We start from the raw sequence: 23,212 nt of genomic DNA, 5'->3' as shown, positions 1-23,212 counted from the left end.
GGCCCCAGCTCCAAGTCGCTGCATGTGGCACCATTCTAGCTTCAGGCTGGTTCGAGGACCTTACCTCACATCCTGCGTACAGCTGGAGGCTGGCCTATACCGAAGGGAAAGACTGTTCCTTTACTCTGGCAGTGTTCTGGGTGCAGGCATGAGGGAGCAGAAGAGGCTACCCTTGTGCTAAGCTGGGCTTCTGTGGTACTGTTGCTGTGATGCCTCTCTTTGCAGTAGCACTGCGCTTGCAGGGCACTGGGAAGATCTGCCAGCCTTGGGTGTGATGCCCAGTCTTGCATGCTGCTACCAGCTCCTGGCCTGCTGGTTTCAGGAGCTCTACTGCCCAGCTGGGGAGTGAAGAGCTTTACTTGCTGCGTGGCTGTTCCCAAAGCTCATTCTTCTGTTCCCCGGTGCTCCTTTCCCACAGGCTGGGCAGACAGACAGCCCTTTGACTTCTGGTAATAGAGGATCACGCTTTGATCACAGAGCTGAGGGGTGAGGGCCCATCTGTTAATCTGGGAAGAGTCGATGACAATTACAGCAAATGTTTGAAGCTTATAGAAATGCATGCGCAAAGATCTGATGCAGAGGGCAGTGTTGGCATCGTGTGAACAGACAGTATTTAACCTTCTCCTGGCATTACTTCTGTGTGGCAGGTCGGCGCTGACATCTGTCATTATCTGCTGTTCCCATCCTGCCCCCTGTGCGCCACGCTGGCCATATACCATACTTTTAACAGAAGCTATTAGCCATGTGTTGTTTCAGTCCCGGGATCCCCACACAGCTCTGCTAATGTCTCTTGGCTTCCCTCTGCTATTCCAGGCTTGATCGCTCGTATCAGACTTCCCGCATGTCTCCCGCTCTGCTGGAGAGCGGCTGTCAGCCCTGCCTGGAGGCTCTCTCCTTGCCCTGTTAATGGGCCTCCATCCTCGCTGACGATGAGCACGATGCATCTTTCTCCCTAGCCTGCTTGCTCAGTGGCTCAGAAGTTTTTTGAGTGATAGTTCTTAGCACTGGTGGGACCTGAGGTTACTCAGAGTAGGGCCCTTACCTCTCTGCTTTCTGCGCTGCCTTGTACTGTGCCTTTCAAAGCCTGCCTCTGAAACCAGCTCCTTCTAGCTCTCTGCCTTGCTTGTGTCAATGTGCAAGGTCTGGCAGGCACATTGTGAAAACTTCCGCTGCTGAATTCCCATCTGTGCGCTCGGCAGAAGAAAACTATTGGATGCCACAACTTTTAACTGATTGAGGCCACCCAGACACTTTTTTTAATCTAAAGGTGTCTTGCTTTGCCATCTGGCAATGAGAGCAAGCCCCACCATGAGCAGAAAAATATCAGGGAGTGAGGGAGAGCTTGCCGTATCCCGGGGGTTTGGGAGCGGTTTTTTAGTGTGACTGCAAATGTCGTTTGTCCAACCATGCACTTTGGGGGGTGAATTAGCTGAGTTGCTTTGCCCTGGCTTATCATGCACACTGAGAGATGAGAACATGTTCCAAAACACTGGGAGACTTTGCCTTTAGATTTGTCTTTTAAATATATATGTGTGTGTGTGTATATATATATATAATCTCCATTAGAAATGTGTTTTTTCTGTGCACAAATACCATGCAAATCAAGGCAACATGTCTCTGGTTAACTAAGCCAAGTCAGCCAGAATTGACAGATGCTGCCCCAGGGGCTATTTGATGTCTGGATGGCTTTACATTCCAAGAGAAGGGCTGGGGATTAGGCTTTCCCCCCCTCTCTCTCCTATTTCTAATCGATCTGGATGTCCTGGAATACATATGCAAAAAAGCTTTCAAACAGGCACCGTTTGTGAAAGCACCATTTGCAAAAGTGCAGGGGAGAGATCAGGCTTTAGCCCTACAGCCAGAGGCTGAAGCAATGTAAACTAGCAAGTTTATTAATGCTTTCTTACAATTCAGTAAATCTGCAATGCCGCTGTAGTTACAGTGATGTTTCCAGCTTTTGCAAGGTTAAATTCAAGGTTGGTGGAGGCATCCTACATTCATCAGGCAAGAGAGATGTCCCTGTCTAGCTACCTTTCCCTCCAGCACAGCTGTTCTATATGCCTAAAAGGATGTTCTGTATGCCTGGAAGGATGTTGTTTTGTAGCACAGTTTAACAAGTTTGCTTATCTGTAGGCAGAAGCATTCATTATCAAAAAGGCTTGAAATGGAAAGTGCTGCTGTTGGCATGTGTGCGATAGTGCAACTGATCCGTCTGGCGGAGGAGGGATCTGGCATGTGGCTGTGTACGTGGTGGGCTGGAGGTGTGGAACGGACAGACTGGACTGGTGTGTGGCCAGGTCAGCCAGTCTCTCAGCTGGCAGGTGGGTCTGACCTCCTTGGGTAGCTCTGCTGTCGCCCAAACTCCCAGCGCAGAAGCCAGCCAGCCTGGCTGGCCCAGGGCGGGCACATCGCTTGCCCTGGGGGTTACAGCACATTCTTGTGTGGACGCTGGGATTCCTTTGCAGTCCTCTACGAGAGAAACCACTTTAGGGATTTGGGGAGTTACCGTTGGACTGTCAGCTGTCCACTGGCTTTGCTTTCATCGTGCCTTTCCAGTCAGTGATTCTGGGCCAAAATCAAGATTGCACCAAGCTTGCATCAGAGACTATTCTGCATGGACAAGCAGAGGGCGAATGCTGAGACTGAGTCAACCATTGAGTGTAGATGTGACCTGGTAAGAATGGCACCCAGTGGGAAGGTACGAGAAGAGGTGTGAGAATTAACAGGAATGGAGGGATGAAGGAGATACCAGAGCATACGCAGCTGTGGTGGCGCACGTTGTGTTGCAAATCTTGATGCTGTCCCCAGTCAAATGAGGCCTGGGCTTGCTGAGAGCTGGGCATTGCTGTGCCACTCTATTGCTTGCCTCTCGCAGAACTGTGTGGTTTTTTCCTGAGGACTGTGCTGCATTTTAGGCTCTATGTTACCAGGATTTAGAGTTACGTTTTCCATGTCTGTGTTGTCTGTGGCAGATTGAGAGATGGCCATATCTACCCGGTTTTGTATTATTAATTTCCCCTTGGCCACAAACTGGCAGTCTTCCCTGGAGCAAGAATCAGTGGGTCCTGTGGTTCATCAGAGCCGTGTGCCCATCTTCTTCCCCATAGGTGAAGCAGTGAGTGGTGATGGTCAGTTGTATGAAACGAAGGGCTTGCACGAGTGCAGAGCTGTGGTGAGATGTTCTTGGAGCTCTCTGTCTCCAGGATAGATAGAGCAGCAGCAGGTCACAGTCCCCCAGCGCAACCCTGACAAAGGACTCAGCCTTCATTCTGGAAAGACACAGCCTGTTTGTAGTGGTCACCTTGTGTTTCAGAGCAATTTAATTTCTATGATCTGTCCAGGGCTTGAGTCCCCCAGATTTTCACAAGAGCAAGGAATGTTTGTGCTGTGAATTGTCATTGATGTACTGCTGGGATCAACAGCTTATTTCGTTAGAAGCACTTTGGAAACCATCAGCCAGCAACAACTCTTAGGTGCTGCTGAGCTGGAAGGAAGATGAACTGTGCAGGGTGCTCTGCAAGTGTCATGCCGCTAATTCTTTGAGAAACACCATTTCATCAGCTGCTCTAATGTGCTGATTGCCAAGGGAGCTGGTTATTCCTTGAGGCTTTCGGTGCCACAGAAGAAAGGAAATTCAGGCAAAGAAGAGAGTTAGTGTGAATGTCTCCTCACCTCCAGGCAATTCTGTATTCAAAAGCAGATATTTTTATTGCAAAAATGAAAAAAATGTATCTGTAATAGCAATTGTGTGGCTTCAATGTTTTTCAGAAGCTAATGGTGACTACTTGAGCATGAAGGATAAGAGATGCAGGAGAGAGAAAGAAGGATTTCTTTCTATTAGATTGTAATGACATTTTTGGCGTGAGGTGATGCAGTTCCCCGTGCCTCTTGCGGGTTGCCTGCTCTGACCTTGGTGGGGTTTGCTTTGATTTATGACTTGAAGGCTGTTCAGGCTATTCAGCAGTGTATGGTCAGTTCCCCACTCATCTGCAGGTTTCCTGCAGGGACAAGAACATGTCATGTGAGCCCCCCGTCCCTCAGTTCCCTGGGGAGAAGGCGTTCCTTCTGCCTCGGGCTGCCCTTAGCCACCATCCCAGCAGGCCTTACCCTAAAACGGCCTTCAGGTCAGGCCTCAGCACACCTCTCCTGTGCTGGCAGGCAACAGTGCCATCTCTTCGTTATTTCAGACACTTTAAGCTGAAAAAAGAAAAAAAAATTTAAAAGATAGTTATGCCTCAGAGCTGTGGGGTGCTGCAGGGGTCAAGCACTGCTCAGCAAGGAGGCGGCCGTTGGGCCCTAGACCGCAGTGGCCCTCAGCGGTGTGCCGTGAGCTGGGCAGCAGCGCTGGGCGGAGAGTGGGGATCAGACCCCACGGCAGATGTCTTGAGCAGAGGAGACTGTCCCCTGCAGGGTCGGATGCCTGCCTTTCTCTCTGCTCTCGCTGCCACCCGTTCAGCCATCGGGATGCTTGCTTCCCTGACACACGCCTACTGCGAGAGCCTGTTTGTAAATCAGTGCCCCAGGTGTGCCCGTGGTATAGCCAAAGGCAGCTCCGTAGCTGCACTACTGTTAAACACACTTGGAGATGGCTGCCAGCATAGCTATGACAGCAAAGGATCCAATACGGGCTACAAAACCTGCTCTGGAAGGTGGGTTGATGTTGAGGCAGCTCCGATGGATCCAGCTCGCCTAGCAGCTGTGACTGCACTTCTCCTAGTGCCTCAGTTAGTGGGTTGTTAGTTGGCTCTAATTTGCTGTGAGCTACGCTTAGGTGTTTGCATGATGTCTAGACATAAGCCAGTGGGGTTTCCTTGCTAAGCAGGAGGACGATGGGTCCTCTGTGCCTCCTTAAGTGTTGTTTTTTTGTGTGTTAGCCATAATGACATGGAAATAGCTGCTGGCATGGATGAAACCTTCCCAGCCACTCATGCAGCTATGTGCTGAATCCTACGGAGGCAGAGTAATTTTTGTCTGAAAGTGCTTTTTCTAACAGTAAAATTGAATCTGTCAACAGGTAATTGTATAAATCCAGAGAAAAGAAATTCTGTGCAAGAATCAACTCCGAGCAAATGCTTTATTGATTGTAGCATTTTTTTCTTTATTTCTCACCATTGACGGAGGCAAATATTTCAGTGTTAAAACTGAAATTAAAATTGTGGCCCTGATCTTCCCAATGCTTCTGTGTTGTACACATGGGAGTAGCCTAGGGCTGGAAGAAGATTTGATATGGAATAGGAGGAGGAGGTGCTGCACAGCATCTTTACCACTCTAAGCCTAGGAGTATGTGGCTTTTTCAGTAGGGCCTGGGGGATTACCTTGCCTGGATGTCCTCATTTCACCCCACAGACAGTAACTGTATTCTTGCACATCTTCACTTGCTATGTCCGTGTTCAGGTGGTGTTAGGACAGCTGTGAGTTTAGGAGTTAGGAGCAATCCCAGCTCCCTCTAGTGCAAGTCCCTGAGGTACATTGGTTTCTCACTCTGAGTTCTGGGGTGGCAGCAGAACAGGTGGTAAATTGAGGAAGGAGAAAACGTATTGCAAAAATGTCACCAAAATGCCCTCTTTTGGGACAAGACTTGCATGGAAGCTCTAATCCTACGTGTGCAAACCAGCTCTGTTTAGCTGAGTGGAAAAGCTCAAGCAGAAAGGCCTTGGTCTGAGAAAGCGTGTGTGCTTGGGGGTCTGTTCCCGGTGGGGCCCAGGGGCAGCACTTTCTGTTGTGGGGGACAGAATCAAGTCATATGATGGGAACCACCAGGAACAGCAGGCTGGTCACATCACACACGTTTAGCTCCCTCCTTGTGGCTGCACAGCCTGGCCTGTGCTTCAGTGCCGTGCTGCAGTCTCCCTCCCACAGACATGTCTGGCGAATGGGGTTACGGAGTGGGAGAGATGCCCTTGATAGGGTTTGCAGTGGATGGGGACAATCCTGTGCTCGGGGGAGCCAGCAAGACAGTGCCAACCCCAGTTATAACCTACTACCATCCCTGCGGTGTGCCACATCGCTGGAGACAGCTTCTCCGAGGCAGGAGGTGCTTGAGAAATGTTGCGGAAAATCGGGTCCCCTTTATCCCGAAGCCCCCCAACACAGGGAGCGACTCAGCCTTTGCTTAGCCCTTGCAGTCAGGGTATCACTTGGTTCGGCTCCTGGAATACCTTCTCTGCGTTCCTCCTTTCTGCCTCCCTCCTCAGTCCCCAGTCTGATCAACCTGAGCCTCCTGCCTGTCTGCACATGCTTCATTTCTTGGCTGTTCCCTAAATCTGCAGTTTGTCAATAAGGCAAATGCTCCCAGAGTAGTTATCTCCTCTGGCCCCTGCTGCTGGCTGATGCTTTTCCTGGCAGCGTGAGTTTCTATTGCAGTTTCTGCAGGGTTTATTTTGAGAGGCATAGGTATTAGTCGATTAAGAAATGCAATTAAGCCCTTGCCAGCCCAGCCTCTGGAATTGCCAGAGGCAATGTATTTTTAAGTAGTGCTTAGTTTTTTTACCCAGCTTGGGCTTGGGGAGAGGAAGGTCTTTCACGCCTTTATTGCTCGGGGCTGTATTCATTGCTTTCCGCTTCCTGCTCCTTGAAGCCTGGATTTGCCTGGTGTGTGTGTGTGTGTGTGTGTGTGTGTGTGTGTGTGTGTGTGTGTATAAACATGAAATGTCTCACACAACATAAAGTAAGGTTTGTGGGGGGATAGAGTATCTTTTATTCAATCTGCTATCGGAGTGGGGAGGCAGACTGCAGCTCGCAAGCCCTCCTGGACAGTGTTAAAGGGAAATGTAAATGTCCTGCTATGGAAATACGGCTCCTGCCGCTACCTTCCGCACAGCGCTAGAATATATATTTACTGTTCAGAGACACGTAGAGAGGGACTGCTGTCATTTACTAGTGTGGTTTGATCCTGATCTGTGATTGCATGTGCTTTGCTGCATTTTTGCTGCTTGTATTTTTCTCAAAGTTGGGGCAATTTTTGAAAGGTATGGGAATTGTTTGGGAAGAAGTTAGAGCAGGAGGAAAACCTTGAATGTCGTTAGGACAAGCAGAGGTGAAAGAGAGGGAAGGACTTTGGAAAAGAGGATTTTTCCAGCTAAAAAAAGACTGAAATTTTCCATAAAGTAATCGCTCTATATCCAAAGCAACATTTCCATATAAAGTTAAACAAGCCCTTGACTTTGACAGGCAAATGCTTTGTTGGGAAGATAATCTGCCCCTCTTTCCTCGGTAGTCTGAGGTACGAAGGCCTCTTTATGAGTCATTTATAACGCTTGAATCCTAAAATTGTTTCCAGCACTTCAAGCACTTTAAAGCAAGAGCAGGATTTACCCAGTGAATTTCAGCTTTGTGTAGCCCCAGATAAGGGTGGTGGTACAGGCAGTTAATTTCTTGTAGTTCTCACTATCTGGCTACACGAGGTACAGCCGTTTCTGGAGAGTGGATGCGATGCTGAGAGCCTTCCTTCATCAGTAGCTGTGCTGGTGGTAGGTGTGATGATGACTCTCCTTTTTCCTTTCCATCAGCCAACAGCAGTGGAAAGGAAGCAGAAGGGAAGCAGTATCTTAGAGCAAGGCACAAAGCACAGTCTATTCGTGGGATCATCCCTGTGTTAGCTTGCAGATCCATTAAAAAAAGCATGCAGCTGATGGGGCATTAGCAGAGTTGCCAGTCAGCTCTGGTATCAGTACGTAAAAGTAGGCGTTGTTTTGGCATCCATTTCTTAAAGTACAGAATTTTCCAGTGATTAGTCCTTAGGTAGATTTCTGTCCTGCCGCTTCTTTACTACCAAGATAGAAAATGAGTTTTCAACACGAGACCCTCGAAAGCTGGAGTGGATTCCCCACGTGATGCAGTATTCTCCAGAAAGACAGGTTAGTGAGCTGAAGCTGGAAATGATTTTCTCATCCCAGGGAAGTGCACAAGCTTTTGATTTGATTGGGATGAAGAGTTTTAAATATAAAAGCCATTCACAAACAGTCTGGTTCTAGTTGTTTCTGTCAGTGTGAAACACATTTTGATTCTTGAGGTTCTTTGTTATTCATTTTCATTCCTGCTGTCTACTTTCCTCCAAATTGCCTTAAAGCTTGGGACAAAAGCAAAAAGCACGGAGTTATTCATTTAGAAAATGTCGTGCAGAGATTGAACAAAGACCATTTTAAATTGAGAGTCCTCCAGGGAGCTAAATGCAGGCTTGCTCATCCACTGTTAAATTCTTGCCTGAACTTTGCTATGTCGTCAGGCCCTCTGAGTAAGAGCGTTCAGAAGGAGGCAGATGGGAAGCTGGCTAATAGCTTTGGCACACCTTGCAAAATCAAGCCTGCAGCCAGCATTCGGGCTGCCTGATGGGGGAAAATGGCTGTCCAAGCGCTGCATGATACATTTACCTGTAAGAGGTCTGTGGAAGATATTGAACATCTGTTGCAGTATGTGCTGGCTGTTCTGGGCAGGACAGATGGAAAATCTGTCCTAGCATTATTAATTAGCGGTAATAAGGCACAAGGTGTGTGGAGGATTCCTGAATGCCTTCTATGCCGCAGGCGTGCTCTGAGGACAGGTGGTGCATCCTGGTACGTTTTAGTGTGAGTTAGTGCCGAGGTGCTGTTACGACGGAGGGGATCCTGGATCCCTGCAGGAGCAAGGCTGGTAGATACGTGGGGCTGCCCTCTGACTCGTCCAGCAGTGATTGGGAGCTGCCCAGGCATTTCGAGTTTCCCCATTTAGGACCTGGAGGTCTAATCTCTGCTCAGGTCCTGAGGCTGAGCTGAGGATTGGGACCAAAGCAATGCAGCATACAGGCAGGACCGGATTCAGAAGAGAATTTAACCTCCTCAGCATCATTTGGTGCTGGTGCCTTTGACAGTGACAGGAGGCACCAGGCGCTGTTTGCTGAGACCAGCGAGGTGGTGCCTGGTGCCCCTGGCATGGGTATGAGATACAAGACCATCACTTCAGCCCTCGTGCAAGGGGTGAGATCGTTCCTGGACAAGGGCTGCAGGATGGGCTGGGATCAGAGCATCACTTCCTTCTTTGTCCTTCTGCCTTGTTACTCCTTAGTAGAACAGTTGTAATTAAGTCTACGCTGGAGCAGCAGTATGAGATGTGGCTGATGGAAGTGGCCCTTCCTCCTGGACTCCTGCTTGTTCTGGAGCTTCTCTTGCTAACCGGCGAGCCTGGCTGAGAGGAAGGTTGCTGCATAATTCATCCCTTGCTGCTTCTCAGCTTTGAAGTGCAGTCTTCACAGATCAGTAACTGCTCCAGGAGTGACGGCAGGGGCTGGGGTGAGAGGCTGTGATGCAAAGGCCAGCCTGGGCCGTGTCCTGGCCTTTCTCCACTGCAGCCTGTGCCACCGTGTTGCTCCTTCTCCTGCTTGCTCTCTGTGCCCTTTCCGGGAGAGGGGACACCTGGAGCGGCGCCCTGCAGTCACCGCTGCGGGGGCTGCACAGAGGAGAAGGCCGAGAAATCGAGCCCAGCTATTTCCCAGCCTGGATAGACGTAGGTAATCAGTGTGTAATCCCATGTTTACACAGGGCACGCGCAGGCAGGGGGAAATTCATAGCCAGTGCTGACCAGCACCGCTCCAGCCATGTCAGCGGTGCTATGGGGATTTCTCTCAGCTAAGTACGCAGAAACTCGGCCACAGGTTTCTAGACACTCTTGACTTTTTGTCTGGCTGTGCATTGCCACGTAGTAGGCATCCTCTCAATCCTCCAGAGCTGGTATTTCCATCTGATCATCCCACAGCAGCTGCCTTGCCTGTCTGCAAACAGAGGTGGGAGGCGTACAGCTAGCCTGGCTGCGTACCCTTCCTCTCCCTTCGCTTGCTCATTTTCCTCCTCCCATTTCTGAGATTTGCGGTGGGGCAGAAGGGGCCCTTTTATTGCTGTTTTGTCGCTCTGCGTGTCCTGTGAGATCCAGGTCTCAGCTTTCAAAGGGATAGATGGGGCCTGAGCAGGCTGGCCTCCAGTGAATGCAGCTCCGTCCACTGCTCCGTCTGGACCTTGGAGAAGTTTGCCATGAACTGTAGTAAAACCTGTACCTGTTTTTTTAGTTGATGATTTTTGCTGATTTTCTGCAGAGGCAGCTGGGCTGTGGAATAGATGGGAGGAGGAAGGTGGTATCCAACAAAGCTTCTGGCAATCCCTTGTCTGGCCGGTATCTTGGCAGGGTCCTAACCCCCAGAATGGTCTCAGTCCCTAGCTAAGTCGTGGCCCCTTTCTTGAGTCCCACACCCCTCCTGAAATAGCATCATTTGCTCCATGCAAGGCTGTCTTGTGCCTGTCTCATATTAACATCCTTTCAGGCCAGTGCTTTGCTTCTGGATTTGCCACCCAGGTCCTGGATGTCCTTCTGCCATCTTTCTCTCTTTTTCCACATTCTGCTTTCATCAAGGCAGTGTCTCCCACATCTCCCTGACATGATCTGGTCTTCCACTCTGCTTGGCCCTCTGAGTCATTGAAAATGTGAGGGGAAAAAACAAAACAAAACAAGACCAAATCACGATGTGCATGTTCTCTATATTCCACTGGGAAATACGCCCTTCAGAAGCATTACCCCTGCTGCCTTCCCTCTCAGTCTGTTGTCAGTGGTGGTGTCCTCTCCGGGCGCACAGGGTATTGCCTACCCTGCAGGCCCATTTATCTCTAGAGGATCCTCTGAGCTGCAGGTAACTCCGTTAACCTCTAGGTGTGGGGAGACGGACCAGCATAGGGAGCCATAGAAGAAGCTAAAGCTGCTCTCTTCCCTCCTTTGCATTGCTAGAGGAGCTGGCTGTAGCAGCAAGGGGATGACTGTGGTTCAGGCTATGTCTGGGGCTGCGGTCATCTGTGGAGGCATCCACAGAGATGGCTTTGTCGCAGGGTGTGCGCTGCTCACTGCTAAACTGGAGGGAGACCTGGTGGCAGCAAGGGGACGTGGCTGTTGTCAGAAGCACTGGAGTTCAGGCTGCTTTTGTGCAGCTCTCAGATGCCACCTAAATCACTGTTCCTCCTCCTCCTCCTCTGCAGGTGAATCTGGTCCTGAATGAGGGGAAGTCCCTGGGCCTCATGATCAGAGGAGGGGCAGAGTATTCCCTGGGCATCTACATCACGGGCGTGGATAAAGGCTCTGAAGCGGAGAGCACTGGCTTAAAGGTAAGAACGACCCCGGAGTGGCCTGGTGCAGGAGGGAGAGCATCGCACACTGTGGATGCAAGGGCAAGGCCACGTTGCTACGCAACTGCTGCTGTTCCTGCCCTTCAGCCTCTGGCTAAGCAGGACTGTCAGCAGAGAGGTGAATGTTGTGTTTCACGGTTTTTCTGGGCAAGTTTTTTGGCTGTTTTGGAAACCAGGCCCCAGAAGGAGCAAGGATGCTATGCAGAAAGCAGTGCAGCCTTACAACTTGTGGAGTAAGTTGTACCTGCCTTCTGCTTTAGCACACTCCTGCACCTCATTTCTCAACCTTGAGATAGCCTGGGGTTGTTTTCGGTGTAGATGTCTGAGGCTGCAGCCCAAACTGGGCAGGTGAAGAGAAAAAGTCACTCTCACCTCCCTGAGCTGGCAGGGAAGAGTTTTCTATTAAAACTCCTGGTCCTGTGCCCTCTTCCTGCATCTCAAATCCGAACCCATTATGTATGGAGCTGGCACAAGCCAAGTTTTGCACAAGGTGCTCTTAGTCTGCCTGCAGGGAATGTGTTCAGTTGCCGCGATAAGGGGAGGCCAGGCTTGCTGCAGTGGGAGCAGGTGCGTGCTAGTTTTCTCCTGCAGTGCAGACATTTGCAAGAGTCATCTCTTAACAAGCAGAACCAGCAGGGTCACCCTCAGGGCTAGATCAGAGCTTATCTATCAGCAGCCTAACCTGGTGTGACTTCCAGGTATGTCAGGCTCCCTCCATATTCAAAGGGTTTCGTAAAGGATGCTCAGTGGCTTGTCTTGAAGAGCTGGTATTCACCCCCTCTGAGGTGGGACTGCTGTAGTCCTGAGTTGGACCTCTTGTAAAGCAGGACCATTCATCTCTTTCATGAGTAGGAGGCCCCGATTGTGTACACACGCACATGCATCACCTCTGGGCTCCCCTGTCCTTAATGCTGTACAAGGTCTCAGAACAGGATGAGATGTCCTGGAATCTTAGCTGTGCCCAGAAGGGGCATTGGGGGATTAAGATTTTATATGCCCCAAAGTGTTTGCTGGTAAAATAAGTTGTAAAGAGAGCCGTTGGACTTTGAGGAGTGTCTCAGTGAGCCTTCAGCTTTGCCTGCACGGCCTGATAAAGTCACTGTGCTAACCTGTCAAGGCTGGAAGGCTGAAGAGGGATGGTCTGGTGGAGAGGGCTGTGATTTGGGTTGGGACAGACACAATCCCATTTCCCAAGTTGCTTTGGAACGAATAGATTGTGTGTAACTTGGGCACTGAGGTCACCAGGGCTCCTGTTACAGGTGAAGGAGAAAGAGGGAGGCATTTGTTGGGGTAACTCAACCATCTCTGAACTTTATTGTCATCTGCAGGTTCCCGTTTCTTTCTGCTGACTCTCTTGGGCCTAGAATGAGAACACCTCTAATTTGGAGGTTTGGATTAGAGCCTTAGTCTCTCTTTCAGGTCCTCAGCAGGGAAATAGGTTTTTGGGCCTTGCCATGCAATAGGGGGTGTTTGGGTACTAGGTATAAGGGGCTGTGTGAGTGTCCTAGGGAGATGACTGAGTGTTTGCTCAGCCTTCCTTTAATCCAGCAATCTCAGGCTGTGCTGCAGAGATGACAGGGGAGGGAGAGATGCTGAAGAGGGCTGCTGGTAAGGGGCTGCAAAAGATAACTGGGAAAAGCAGCTGTTCACAGGCTGGAACTCGCTCTTGGAGGGCCTGAGCCCTTGCGGGGGGGGGGGGTCCACAGATCAGAAAGAGGTGAAAGCTGCTGCTGTAAACTCACTGCTCCCTGCAGACTGTCCTTCTCTCCCGGAGCGTACACTGCATCTCTGGGGTGACCACCTTGAAACCACTCTGCATGCTGCATCAGCATACCTAGCCATCTCCTGGGGCTGTTGATGAACGCGTGCTCATTAGCAGAAGGTCACGGTGAGGGGCAGTAGGGACAGTGCTCTGGGGCACAAGGATCTAAAGACAGAGATGGTAAGAGGCACAGGACAATTTACTTCTTCCTAAAAGAGCAGTAAAGAGGGGCTGGCTGGAGCAGCTCCAGGCATCGTGCAGGTCTCTTCGCTGAGTCAGAGGACCAGCCATCTGGCAGCAAGCCTGTTTGTCCCCAGTGCCTGCTGTCCCAGGGCCAGAGTGTCAGTCCCACCTCATAAATACCTGAGAGATTAAAGGTAGGAAAAGAAAAAGAAGTTGCTTTTTTCCCAAGGTTATTTCTGCTAGTTTTCATGTTTTGTGCTTCCATATTGTTTCCAAATCCCTCTCTTCTCTGCACAGGGAAAATTGCTGCTTTTCTTAGTTCAGTCAACCTGTTGGTGACCTCAGCACAGCTAATGGCACACGGCATGTTCACACATGCAGGAAGAATCACAGCAGGCTTATCAAGAATGCAGCTTTCTTTTAATGGCTTTTCTTTTTATTATCATTATGTATAAAGTATGGCATTATCTCTCTAACTCGTTTCATCTGTGCCACAAAGGCAAGAAGATAATCAAGCGCGGTCGTCGACGTACACAGTGTGATCTGTGCTGCTGTCCTCCGACTCTGCTGAACAAGGTTTCCCAGGACCATGGCAGTCTCTGTGCGAGGCATTGTGCAGTTTTTTTCACACTGGATCCTCTGCTTATTGATTCTTTATGTGTCTCTCCTTGCTGCGCTGTTTTCTAGTAACTGATTTGTGTGTGCCAGCAGCCCAGTGCTTTCCTCAATGTCAGGCACCATGCGATTTCAGATACACACACACACTTCCCTCCCTGATTTGTGTATGCTGCAGGTCATAAATTTAGAACTAGTCTGTGGTTTGGAGATTAAGAAAGGCCTTTTATGTTCTGCTGTTAGACACAGTCTGGTATGGACCGCATCCGCTTGCTCTCTAAGCTACTCCAGCTGGTGGTAGAAAGGATGTGATACCATGAGCAGGGAAGAACTGGTGGTTAAATGTGATTTCCAGGTAATTCCTTGCACTCTGAAATGGAAAGATTGAGCTTTTGTTCAATGTGGGCTTGATCCAACCTTGCTGGAGTTGGTGGACAGGTTCCTGCTGATTTCACTGGCAGCTGGTGGTACTTCTGTGGGTTGTGCTGCTCCCCTGATGGTTTCTTTTCTTGCTCACCAGATACATTAGAAATGTTTTGTTAACAGATAAGTAACTACAGCCCTTTTAAGCGTTATCTTGGGGACAAGGAATAAAACCTCCTTTATGACAAGCTTTTGAATCTGGTTTCTAAGCCCTGGGATTTGTTCCCTGCTCTAGCACAGCTTCACTGTGACCTCAGGTAACTTGCTTTGGGCTAGGCTCCAGAAGCTTAGCATCCAGTGTGTTGTAGGTACCTTTAAACTCTTTTTAGTTCGGTGCCTAAATGGGACTGGGCTTTTAGGGAATCTCTCTCTGACACGAAGCACTGAAGAGATGTGCTGCGACAAGGGCACAGACAAGACAAGAATTCCTAGGAAGCAAAGACTGGGCAACTTGTTTTTGCATAAAACATTATTTGCTTTAAAAAAAAAAAAAAAAAAAAAAAAATTGGCAACACTGAATTTGTTACCAGAATTTTTTGAGTTGATTTTGCCAAACTCTTCATTTTAGGTGAAGAAGTACCCCAGAAATCCCTCTTGCATCCATGGTTCCAAATCAGAAATTTTGGATGTTTTAATAACATTTTTGAAATTTCCTTAATTGTTTAAAGGGCCAACAACTGATGATGTTGAAAACCAGTCAGAATCAAGGAACTGTCTCTCAGGCCTTAAAAGCTAGACTTGCTTTCCCTCACTACAGAAACAGGGGCTGCGGCCACAAGGAAGGAATCCCAGAAGCAGATCTAGCCCTCGCTGCTGCTGACAGGTTAAAATCACACTCGTCTGGATACCACTGCTCTGCTCCCCCAGCTTCATGGCCACGAAGCAGAACGCGCTGCAGGTACCGGCAGAAAACAAGCTGGATTGCTGCAGCTGATCAATATTTAAATATTCATATTCCTGGCCTTGGCCGCCTTTATGTTTATTCATTCACGAAGCTTCTGACAATGCGTTCTTTGGGCACGTTTTAAAATATGCTGCCTAGGTGTAAGTTTTCATGCTGAAGAAATGCAGGTTAGCAGAGGACTGCAGAGCAGAAATGTGCGCTAGGCTTGTTTACTTTCAGCTCCTGTCATTTCTGCCTGCTCCATGACGTACGTAGTGATGCTGTACGGGAGCTAAGCCCATTCTGTTGGAGTTCGTGGCTCTGTGCGCCCTGATTTTTTTCTTCATTTTTTTTCTGGCCTTGTATTCTACCTTTTTTTCTAAGCTTTCTTTAGACAAACAGCTCAATATGAGTCCCCAGCACAAAGGTTAGGGTAAAAAGAGGCTACCACAATCCATATATATCCATATACAAGAGAAAGAAAAAGAGAGGCTGTAAATAGGAAAAGGTAAATGATTTTACATCATCGGTGGTATTCATGAGGCTGCTTCTGGGATGCTGGCTTGTATTTTGGGGACTACACATTGAAAAAGAGGCTGAAAAAACGAACTAAGAGCCTCACGGCCGATTCAAAGGCTGGGGAATAAGCGATATAGTGAGGAATGTAATGAGATGCGTGGTTGTGGTATGCAAGATGCAACCTTTCCACTGAAGGCAGCGCCAGAGGCAGCTGGAGCGGTCCTTGGCACGATGTCCCCATTTACCAGGATGGACGTCTCTCCTGAAATTTCTTCTCTTCCGAGAGGCTGCTGGAAACCCGTGCACAGGAGTGCTGAAACCACTGATTGCTCCAAGAGGCCATCTTCTCTTGTTGTGTCCTTTCATTCCTTTGTCCCTCATCTTATATTTTATTGTGAGGTGCTTGGGGAAAAGACCATGTTTTTAGCAGCATGTGTCACCTTCTGCTCCCTTTCCTTGCTCCCAGCTCTGTTCCTGATCCTCCAGGTAGGACGTATTGGCCTCATTTGACATGCATCGTCTGCCCTGGCCTGTTCAGCCCAGCTATTTCCCAGGCTGAGTACCTACTTATTTTTCCTCGATTCTTAGTTCAGCTGTTTCCGAATCAATTCATACTTTTTCCCACTCATACTTTTAATTTCTTAAGGTGTGCTTTTATTAATTATTTGTGCTAGAGAGACTCCTTCTACGTTAGTGGTGTCCATGAGTGCAACTTAACTTCTCTTCAGGCACATTAGTGGCGTTAAAGACTAGTGCTAATGCCAAACTGTTTGGCATGCTATTAGCCTTCTTATTCCCAGCTCAATTTGGTGTCATTTAACATGAACTCTTGTTTAAAATATCTTACATAGCTTTCTATCCGCATGACTGAATTTTTCCCTGATTTCATTTATTTTTAAGAGGTTTGGGATATCAGAACCCTTGTCTGAAGTCCAGAAAGATTCAACCACATCCCACTTTGCTGTGTTATTCTGCCTGTCTTCAGAAAGAGAAGCAGCCAAGCCCATCATCAAGATACATTATTCCTAAACTTCTGCTTCTCATCTGTGGTTTATCACTTTTTGTGTGTCATTTCAACCCCTGCATTTCAGGGTAAATTTTTCCTTGGAAAGGAAAATAATTCCATTTTCAGAAGAGTTCAGGCACTTAGCACATCCTATTATGTTCCCCTGCCATTTTCTGAGCCCAACTGAAAATTTGCTTCTGAAATATTCAGGTCAATAACTTTTTTGTGTGTTTTATTATTTCTTACTTTATTTGGTGCTGGTTAGGAGCTGTGTATATAGCAAATAATTTGCCAGGATCAACCTTTGTTTTAATAGATGCTGCATTTTCGTCTCTGCAGTCTTTTGTTACCTTCCCAGTTGTCCTTGAGTTTGGGGGGGAAAAAAGTGATTATCTGTGTTAATTAGCAAAAAATCCTCTCCCGCCCTAATAGGAGCGTATCATCGAGATAGGCTGATTTGTAGGTGTTTGGACTGTTCAGTGATTCTTTTATCTGCCCTTCGTCAGCAATTGTTCTTGCAAGATCTTTTTTCCCATGCACAAATCCAAGTATTTTGTGGCAAGTTACTCTCACCCAATGTTAATATTCTGTGGTCACTTGATAGAGGTCTCCCTGTGGTAGGTACTGTACTAACGGAGTGCAGGAGACCAGAGAGCCATGAAGGACTTTGTCTGAACAAATGATGAGGAAGCGTTGCAGGACAGACACGGACAGATGAAGTAGTTTGTCCAGGGCCATGCAGCAGATCAATGGCAGATGCAAGGTTGCTCCACAGTGCTCCTGAGGCAAAGGTAATGACCCACTGGCAGAACAGCCCATCAGAGTACTCGCTGTCCTGGATTTGGGCTGTCCTCACCTTGACGCTTAGCTGTATCAGCCCAAACACCTTTGCTGCGCTTCACCACCACGTTGCACTTTCTGCTGCTCCAGCACCTTCAGTGATGGATTTGCTCATGAATTTAGGACTGATGATGCCCTTTTCTCCTCTTTTCCACATCCTGCCCCAGGGTCCCTGCTATTGCGAGGGCTTTCCAGGTTCCTTTTGTCCCATTCTTGAGGGGAGAAATCAAAGAATGGCTCATTAAATCTGTTTAACTGTCTCGAACAAAAAATCATGAAAGCTTAATCCTTGATAGGAAAAACTATTAAAGATTCATAATTGCAATAAAACTATCTAATAGAATTTGAATTTTCATCATTTCAGTGCTGCAGTGAACCCAGCACTCCTAATTCTAAAGCTGACAGAGTTTGAAGGGAACCTGAGGTCTTTCCAGAGTCTGATGGTTGGGAATGTGGTCATTTGTGTTGTTTGCCTCCCCTAGGGCTCTCTCCCTTCCTCCTTTCTATGTCTTGATCTCTGTGGATCAGCTCAGATGGAGCGGGCTGCCTCTGGGTCTCTCTTTGTGGCTGGTTCATGGAGGCAGGGCTGGCTCCAGGCTGCCTCTCTCTCAGACCAGTGAAGTTTCCCATGCCCGGCACGTGATTCTGGCAGCTGATCTCTGCTCCGCAGTCCACTGGCTCTGCCCTGTGCCCTCTCCCCTCCAGCCAGCTGGTGTGAAGGACCACTGTCCTCTTGTCATGACCTGCTGAGTCCGGCCCAAGCCTGTGCTGTCTTTCCTTCTTCCATGGGGAAACCAGAGGAGAGAAAAGCAAGTCGAGAGCAGACGGCTCCTTTTGCAGGGCCTGTTGCTTTGAGCCTTTTATTAGAACCAAAGGAGAAAAACGGTGCAGCAGGACCCCAGCTTTGCTGCCACCAGGGCCTTGCAGTGGCTGTTGCAATGCATCTGTCTCGTGCTCCCTCTTCCCTTTGAACTGCAGGCTCAGATCCTTCATCAGCCCAGCTCAGGGACTCAGAGGTCTTGGCTCCCCTCTTGACTAGCCGTAGGATCTTGGGTTTATCTCTGATCTACACGAGCTCTTTTGCCTCATTAGCTGTGCAGCTATCCCACTGCATATCAGCACCAGTCTGAGCTCCCTTTCAGTGTGCTGCCCTCCAGCCTCACCAAGCATCCTCTGTCCTTTCATTAGGACGAACGATCAGCAGGAGCTCTTGAGTTCTCATTATTACCAGCATTATTTTCTGTACCTCCATGATGTCCCCCCACACTTATCTCCCCTCTAAATTTAACAGGCATAATCTTCTCAATCTCTCCTTTCACAGACACCTTCATATACCACTAATCATTGTTGTCTCCCTCCTCTTGAGCTTTCCTTCCTGCCTCTCCTTACGTGGCAGGCAGGGCTCACAGCAAGGTTGTGCAATCACTTGGATTATTATTATGGCATAACATTAATGTTAGAGCTATTTTTGATCGGTTTCTTCCTGCAATTTGCCATCGTGTGTTTTTGTTGTGGACTTAGTTGATCTTTCTCAAATCACATCTGCACGCTGAGCAGAAGTGGTCCATCGGCTGTCATTTCATGCGTCCTCTCTGTTCACTCAAGAGGCATCAGTCATGTCTCAGCCACTTGTGAAGTCCTGCCTGGTTCTTCAAAGCACCTTTATCAGCCCCTTCCAACACCTGTAGTCTGAACTAACTGAATCAGTTGCTCCTGGCAGATCTTGGCTTTTTCCTGGTTTCACTCTCACATTGCTGCTAAAGGCATTTTAGGATTTTCTTCTCTCTTCCTCAGCTTCTGGATGTTCAGTAATCCTCAGCGTCCTTCATTCTTTTGTGTCTTTTCCTTCACTATCACTTCTCATGGAGATACTGTGCTGTCTCTCCTTCTGCATCCAGAGCATCCACAAATCTTGGTTGCTCCTGCCTAGGTCAATGTAGCTAATTATACCCCTGCTCTGTCAGACGGGCTTTTTTAAGGCCAGAGGAGTACAAAGATCACCATATACTACCCTCCGCGTCCAAGCATTTGTCATCAGCAAGGAGCGGAGCAGAGCAGACCTTCCCAGCGCAAGTGGGCAGGAGCACCTCAGGCTCCTCTTTAGTATCTATCAGCTAATTCCCCCTCCTATTCACTTGCTTCTTGGTGCCAGGGAGCCCCTTTCTGAATAGCAAGGTGGAGCTGCAGGCCTTGAACTGACCCCTGGGAACTAGGCCAGGGAGGCATTTGCCTCTTTCCTTCTTCAGCTGTCAGGGTTTTGTGGAGCTCTCCTCAGCCCGCAGACAATGAGGCAGTCTCAGAGCAGCCTGGTTGCCATTCAGGTGTGCCATTCAGTGAGCAGTTTGCACTTTAAGGAGCTGAGCAGATTACAGCAACAAGATGACAAGAGAGTCAGAAAGAGAGGCATGCATCTCCGGCTGAAAGTGTGCCCTGTGATGGGATTACCTAATGCAAAGAGCCCTGTAAGCTCTGGAAGACAAGGGGAGCCAGAATGAGATCTGAATGTGATTGCTGTGCAGAGGGCTGGCCTTCCCAGGGAGCTGGGAGATGTTCAGAAAGGCTTATCAGAGAGGGGAAAAGTTGGAAAAGTTTCTAGTGGCCGCTGGCCTAAGGTGGATGGACATTAACTCCACATACACATACCAGCATAGTAACAGAGCGTAAGTATGTTTCCTGAGTGGATGGCCCAAGGTTAGTTTGAGTAGTGAGACACAGGTGTCACGGCCCGAAGGGAGTCGTTGAGGACGACCTCCCTCCCCTTGGGGCCAAACGACCAAGTTCGTGATGCCCTTGGACTGAATTAAGGTGAAACGACACCAGCCAACCAATTTTAAGATTTATTAAGGAATCAACTAACTAGACACGTCCCGCGTCACACGTTCAGGGAAAAATGAGGAAAAGGAGAAGACAGAGAGAGAGAGAGAGAGAAAGAGAGATATCACCACCCGTGGATCCAGCGGCGTCCCGTTGGTCCTCTTCTCTTGGGAGTCTCGGGGGGGGGGGGGCAGCGGCGGGAAGCTCCCGTCTGGTTCCGCTGACTCCGCTCGAGTTCCTCAGTCGTCGCAAACAAGCCCCCCCTCTATTCACGCCGTCTGCAGTTTTTATAGGTTCTTGCCCCACCTCTGGGAGATGCTTCCTCGCTTCCCATGTCATGCGCAGTCCGCCCTCTCGGAACCTTCCAGAAACAGGCTGGGGCATCTGGGGGTCTCCTGCTCATGCGCAGATGGCAAATGAGTACGTGTAGTTCGTGCCCTAGAGATGACCTTCTGCCCTTTTCGCGCCTTTTTTACCTCGTGCAGATGTTCGAGGTTGTTTACCTCGCGGACAGCTCCCGGGGGCGCCAGCACGGCATTGCCCGACGCGCCTTGGCAGCAGCGGCTTTGCAGCAGCAGCAGCAGCAGCAGCAATGTTGAGACAAAACTGCATGTAGAGAACCGGTCCTCTACAACAGGTCATTCTGCAGAGCGGGGTGCACATGGGGCTGGATTGTGGCCTCTGCTTTGATGGGAGCCCTTCAGGCTGAAACCCTCTCCAACTGAAATGGTTGGTCATGCTCCTGTTGAAACTGTGGCTTGTGCTCCCCGTTTCACCCTTGCCCGGTTATGTTGCGGCTGGAACAGGCTCTGGACACAGGGTTACTGTCTCTGCACATGGCTGCTGACAGGGTCAGATCCTGCCTACAAAATGCTCTTGCCCCAGCAGGACTGTGGGGACTATGATTTGCATCAGTTTCAGACAGCCTGAGGTAGGTCAGTGGCTGACAAGGTGAGCGTGGTGCCATGGGCCTCCTGCCCTCATCATCTCTGACTTGGATGACAGCAGAATCACAGGCACCACGTAGATCTGGCAGTGATCAATCACTGTTTCTCACTGGAGTGCATGACTGTAAGTGTCCAGAGAATTATCCCCTGTCCTCTGAAGCTTCTTTGACACAGTAGCAGAATGAGATGGAGTGAGCTGAAAGAATTGGAATTGATTCTCCATTTTATTATTTTAGCTTCAGAAATTGTCTCCCATTATTCTTTTGCCCTCTTCTTCCCCAAGAAGGGGCTAAGTTATTTAAAGAATGTCTCATTCTGCTTGCACTGCAGCATAAAGAAAATAAGACTGTGTTTTGACAGAGCTGAACAGAAGCCTGTGGTTAAGCAAAGATATGAAGGAGCAGTTTAAAAGAGGTGGTTTATCAGAAATGGAGCAAATTGTGATATGTGAGTGAGGAGGAGCTGCACTGAATGCCCTGGAAGCAAAGAGAAAGAGGACCTGGGATCAAGAAATGCTAGATGAATGCTGTGTCTTGAATAGGGCCAGGCTATTAGGGAAGCCCCTGATTACAAAGAAGGCCTTCGCCACAAATGAAAGCTGCCAGGAGCAGCAGGGGAAGGCTGGGGAAGAAACAGGAGAGGAAAGAGATGAAATCCCAGCTGTTCCAGACCCCAAAGTTCACATAGAATTGGAAGCTGGGGTGGGACACTCAAACTGACCTCTCCATTCTGCACAGAGAGAGCTGAGATTCATAGCTTCAGCAGATGGTTCTTGGCCCAGACCAACAGGAGGGATCGGGGCTGGAGGTCTTGGATCCTGTATGGTTTGGGGGTCATTTCTAACCAAGTGGATCTGCAAACCTACAGAGGGGGACTGGGCAGACTGGTCTGACTTGGGATCCTAAATACAGACTCTTTCAAGCTTTACAGCCTGGTCCGTTGCTGGCTGTCAGCTTTAATGCTTGGTCTGACTCCACAGGTAGGAGACCAGATCCTGGAGGTGAACGGCAGGAGCTTCCTTAGCATCCCCCATGACGAGGCAGTGAAGCTGCTCAAGTCTTCCCGCCACCTCATCATGACGGTGAAGGACATCGGGAGGTTGCCCCACGCCCGCACCACTGTGGATGAGACCAGGTGGATAGCAAGCTCCCAGATTGGAGAGACCCTCGTCAACTCAGCAGGGTATGTGCTGGGTGCTAGCCCCATGCAAGTTTGCCATGTAAGACTTCCAACTCAGAGCTCCCCATAGGGTGCATACAGTAACCGAGGAAGGGTACAGACCAGCAGCATGTCCTTTGCCAATGAAAGGCTGGCAGCTTGATGCCCTTTGATTTGTATTTGCAACCTGTCTACGGGAACACCCCCAGTGCCTCCGTATCTGGTGCTTGGAAGACAGCATCTGTGCCCTGTAATGTGGATCAGGTCCAGAGAATATGTTTCTGCCTCATGCAGAGCCCCTTCCTTGTGCCCCCAGGCCAGGAGCTTACCCCAGTGTTAGCTTACAGCAAAGGCACTGAGAGAAGCGAGTATAACAGATCCTGTGCGAGGCCCCAGGTGAGAGCTGCTCTAGGGTTGTTCTGATGGGCGCACGACACGCAGTGCTAACTGATCTTCTCCCTCCTCACAGGGCAGTGGGCAATCACGCTGCGGAGGCGACAGCCAGGGTAAGAGATGTTAGGCTTTCCTAATGCCTTGTGAAATGGGCATCATTGTCTCCCGTTTTCCATGGGCAGGAGAGCTGGCTTTGTGCTCCTGATTATGAAAGGGGTGTTTACACAGACTGGTGGATGTTAACTGGCTCTGGCCTTTCTCCTGCCCATCTCACTTTACCAGCTGTGTTTCTGCAAACAGTGACATAATGGATACCCCCCCTCACTCCTGGATCGCTGGTGAGTCTGTTCTACATCAGACTGGGTGCTTCCCAGCCTGGGAATGATGACGTTAATGACACAGTGTCGCCATGAGCCAGCCCAGTCTGCCCCTGGAAAGGAGAGATGTGCCTCTGCCCATGCTGACCAAGGCCCAGGTCGTTTGCTGTTCAGCCTGGATGCAGGCTGGTCTAGTCTGAGATCTGGCTTGTGGCGC

The 23,212-nt window shown here is 49.2% G+C and overlaps 1 protein-coding gene across 2 annotated transcripts in view; it reads left to right on the top strand.

Moving 5' to 3' along the window:
• WHRN (whirlin) overlaps positions 1-23,212 on the top strand; it is a 63,361-nt gene that overhangs the window by 22,951 nt on the left and 17,198 nt on the right. For both annotated transcript variants that reach the window (XM_026113837.2, XM_026113838.2), the window contains exons 3-5: positions 10,989-11,114; positions 22,107-22,309; positions 22,755-22,791. In XM_026113837.2, coding sequence (XP_025969622.1) covers positions 10,989-11,114; positions 22,107-22,309; positions 22,755-22,791 — 366 coding nt within the window. The remainder of the gene's footprint in view (positions 1-10,988; positions 11,115-22,106; positions 22,310-22,754; positions 22,792-23,212) is intronic.

Source organism: Dromaius novaehollandiae, chromosome 20 (genome assembly GCF_036370855.1).
Source record: "Dromaius novaehollandiae isolate bDroNov1 chromosome 20, bDroNov1.hap1, whole genome shotgun sequence".
Lineage (NCBI taxonomy): Eukaryota > Metazoa > Chordata > Aves > Casuariiformes > Dromaiidae > Dromaius > Dromaius novaehollandiae.
Note: the sequence above shows the minus strand (reverse complement) of the source record. Positions and strands in the feature narration are given on the sequence as shown.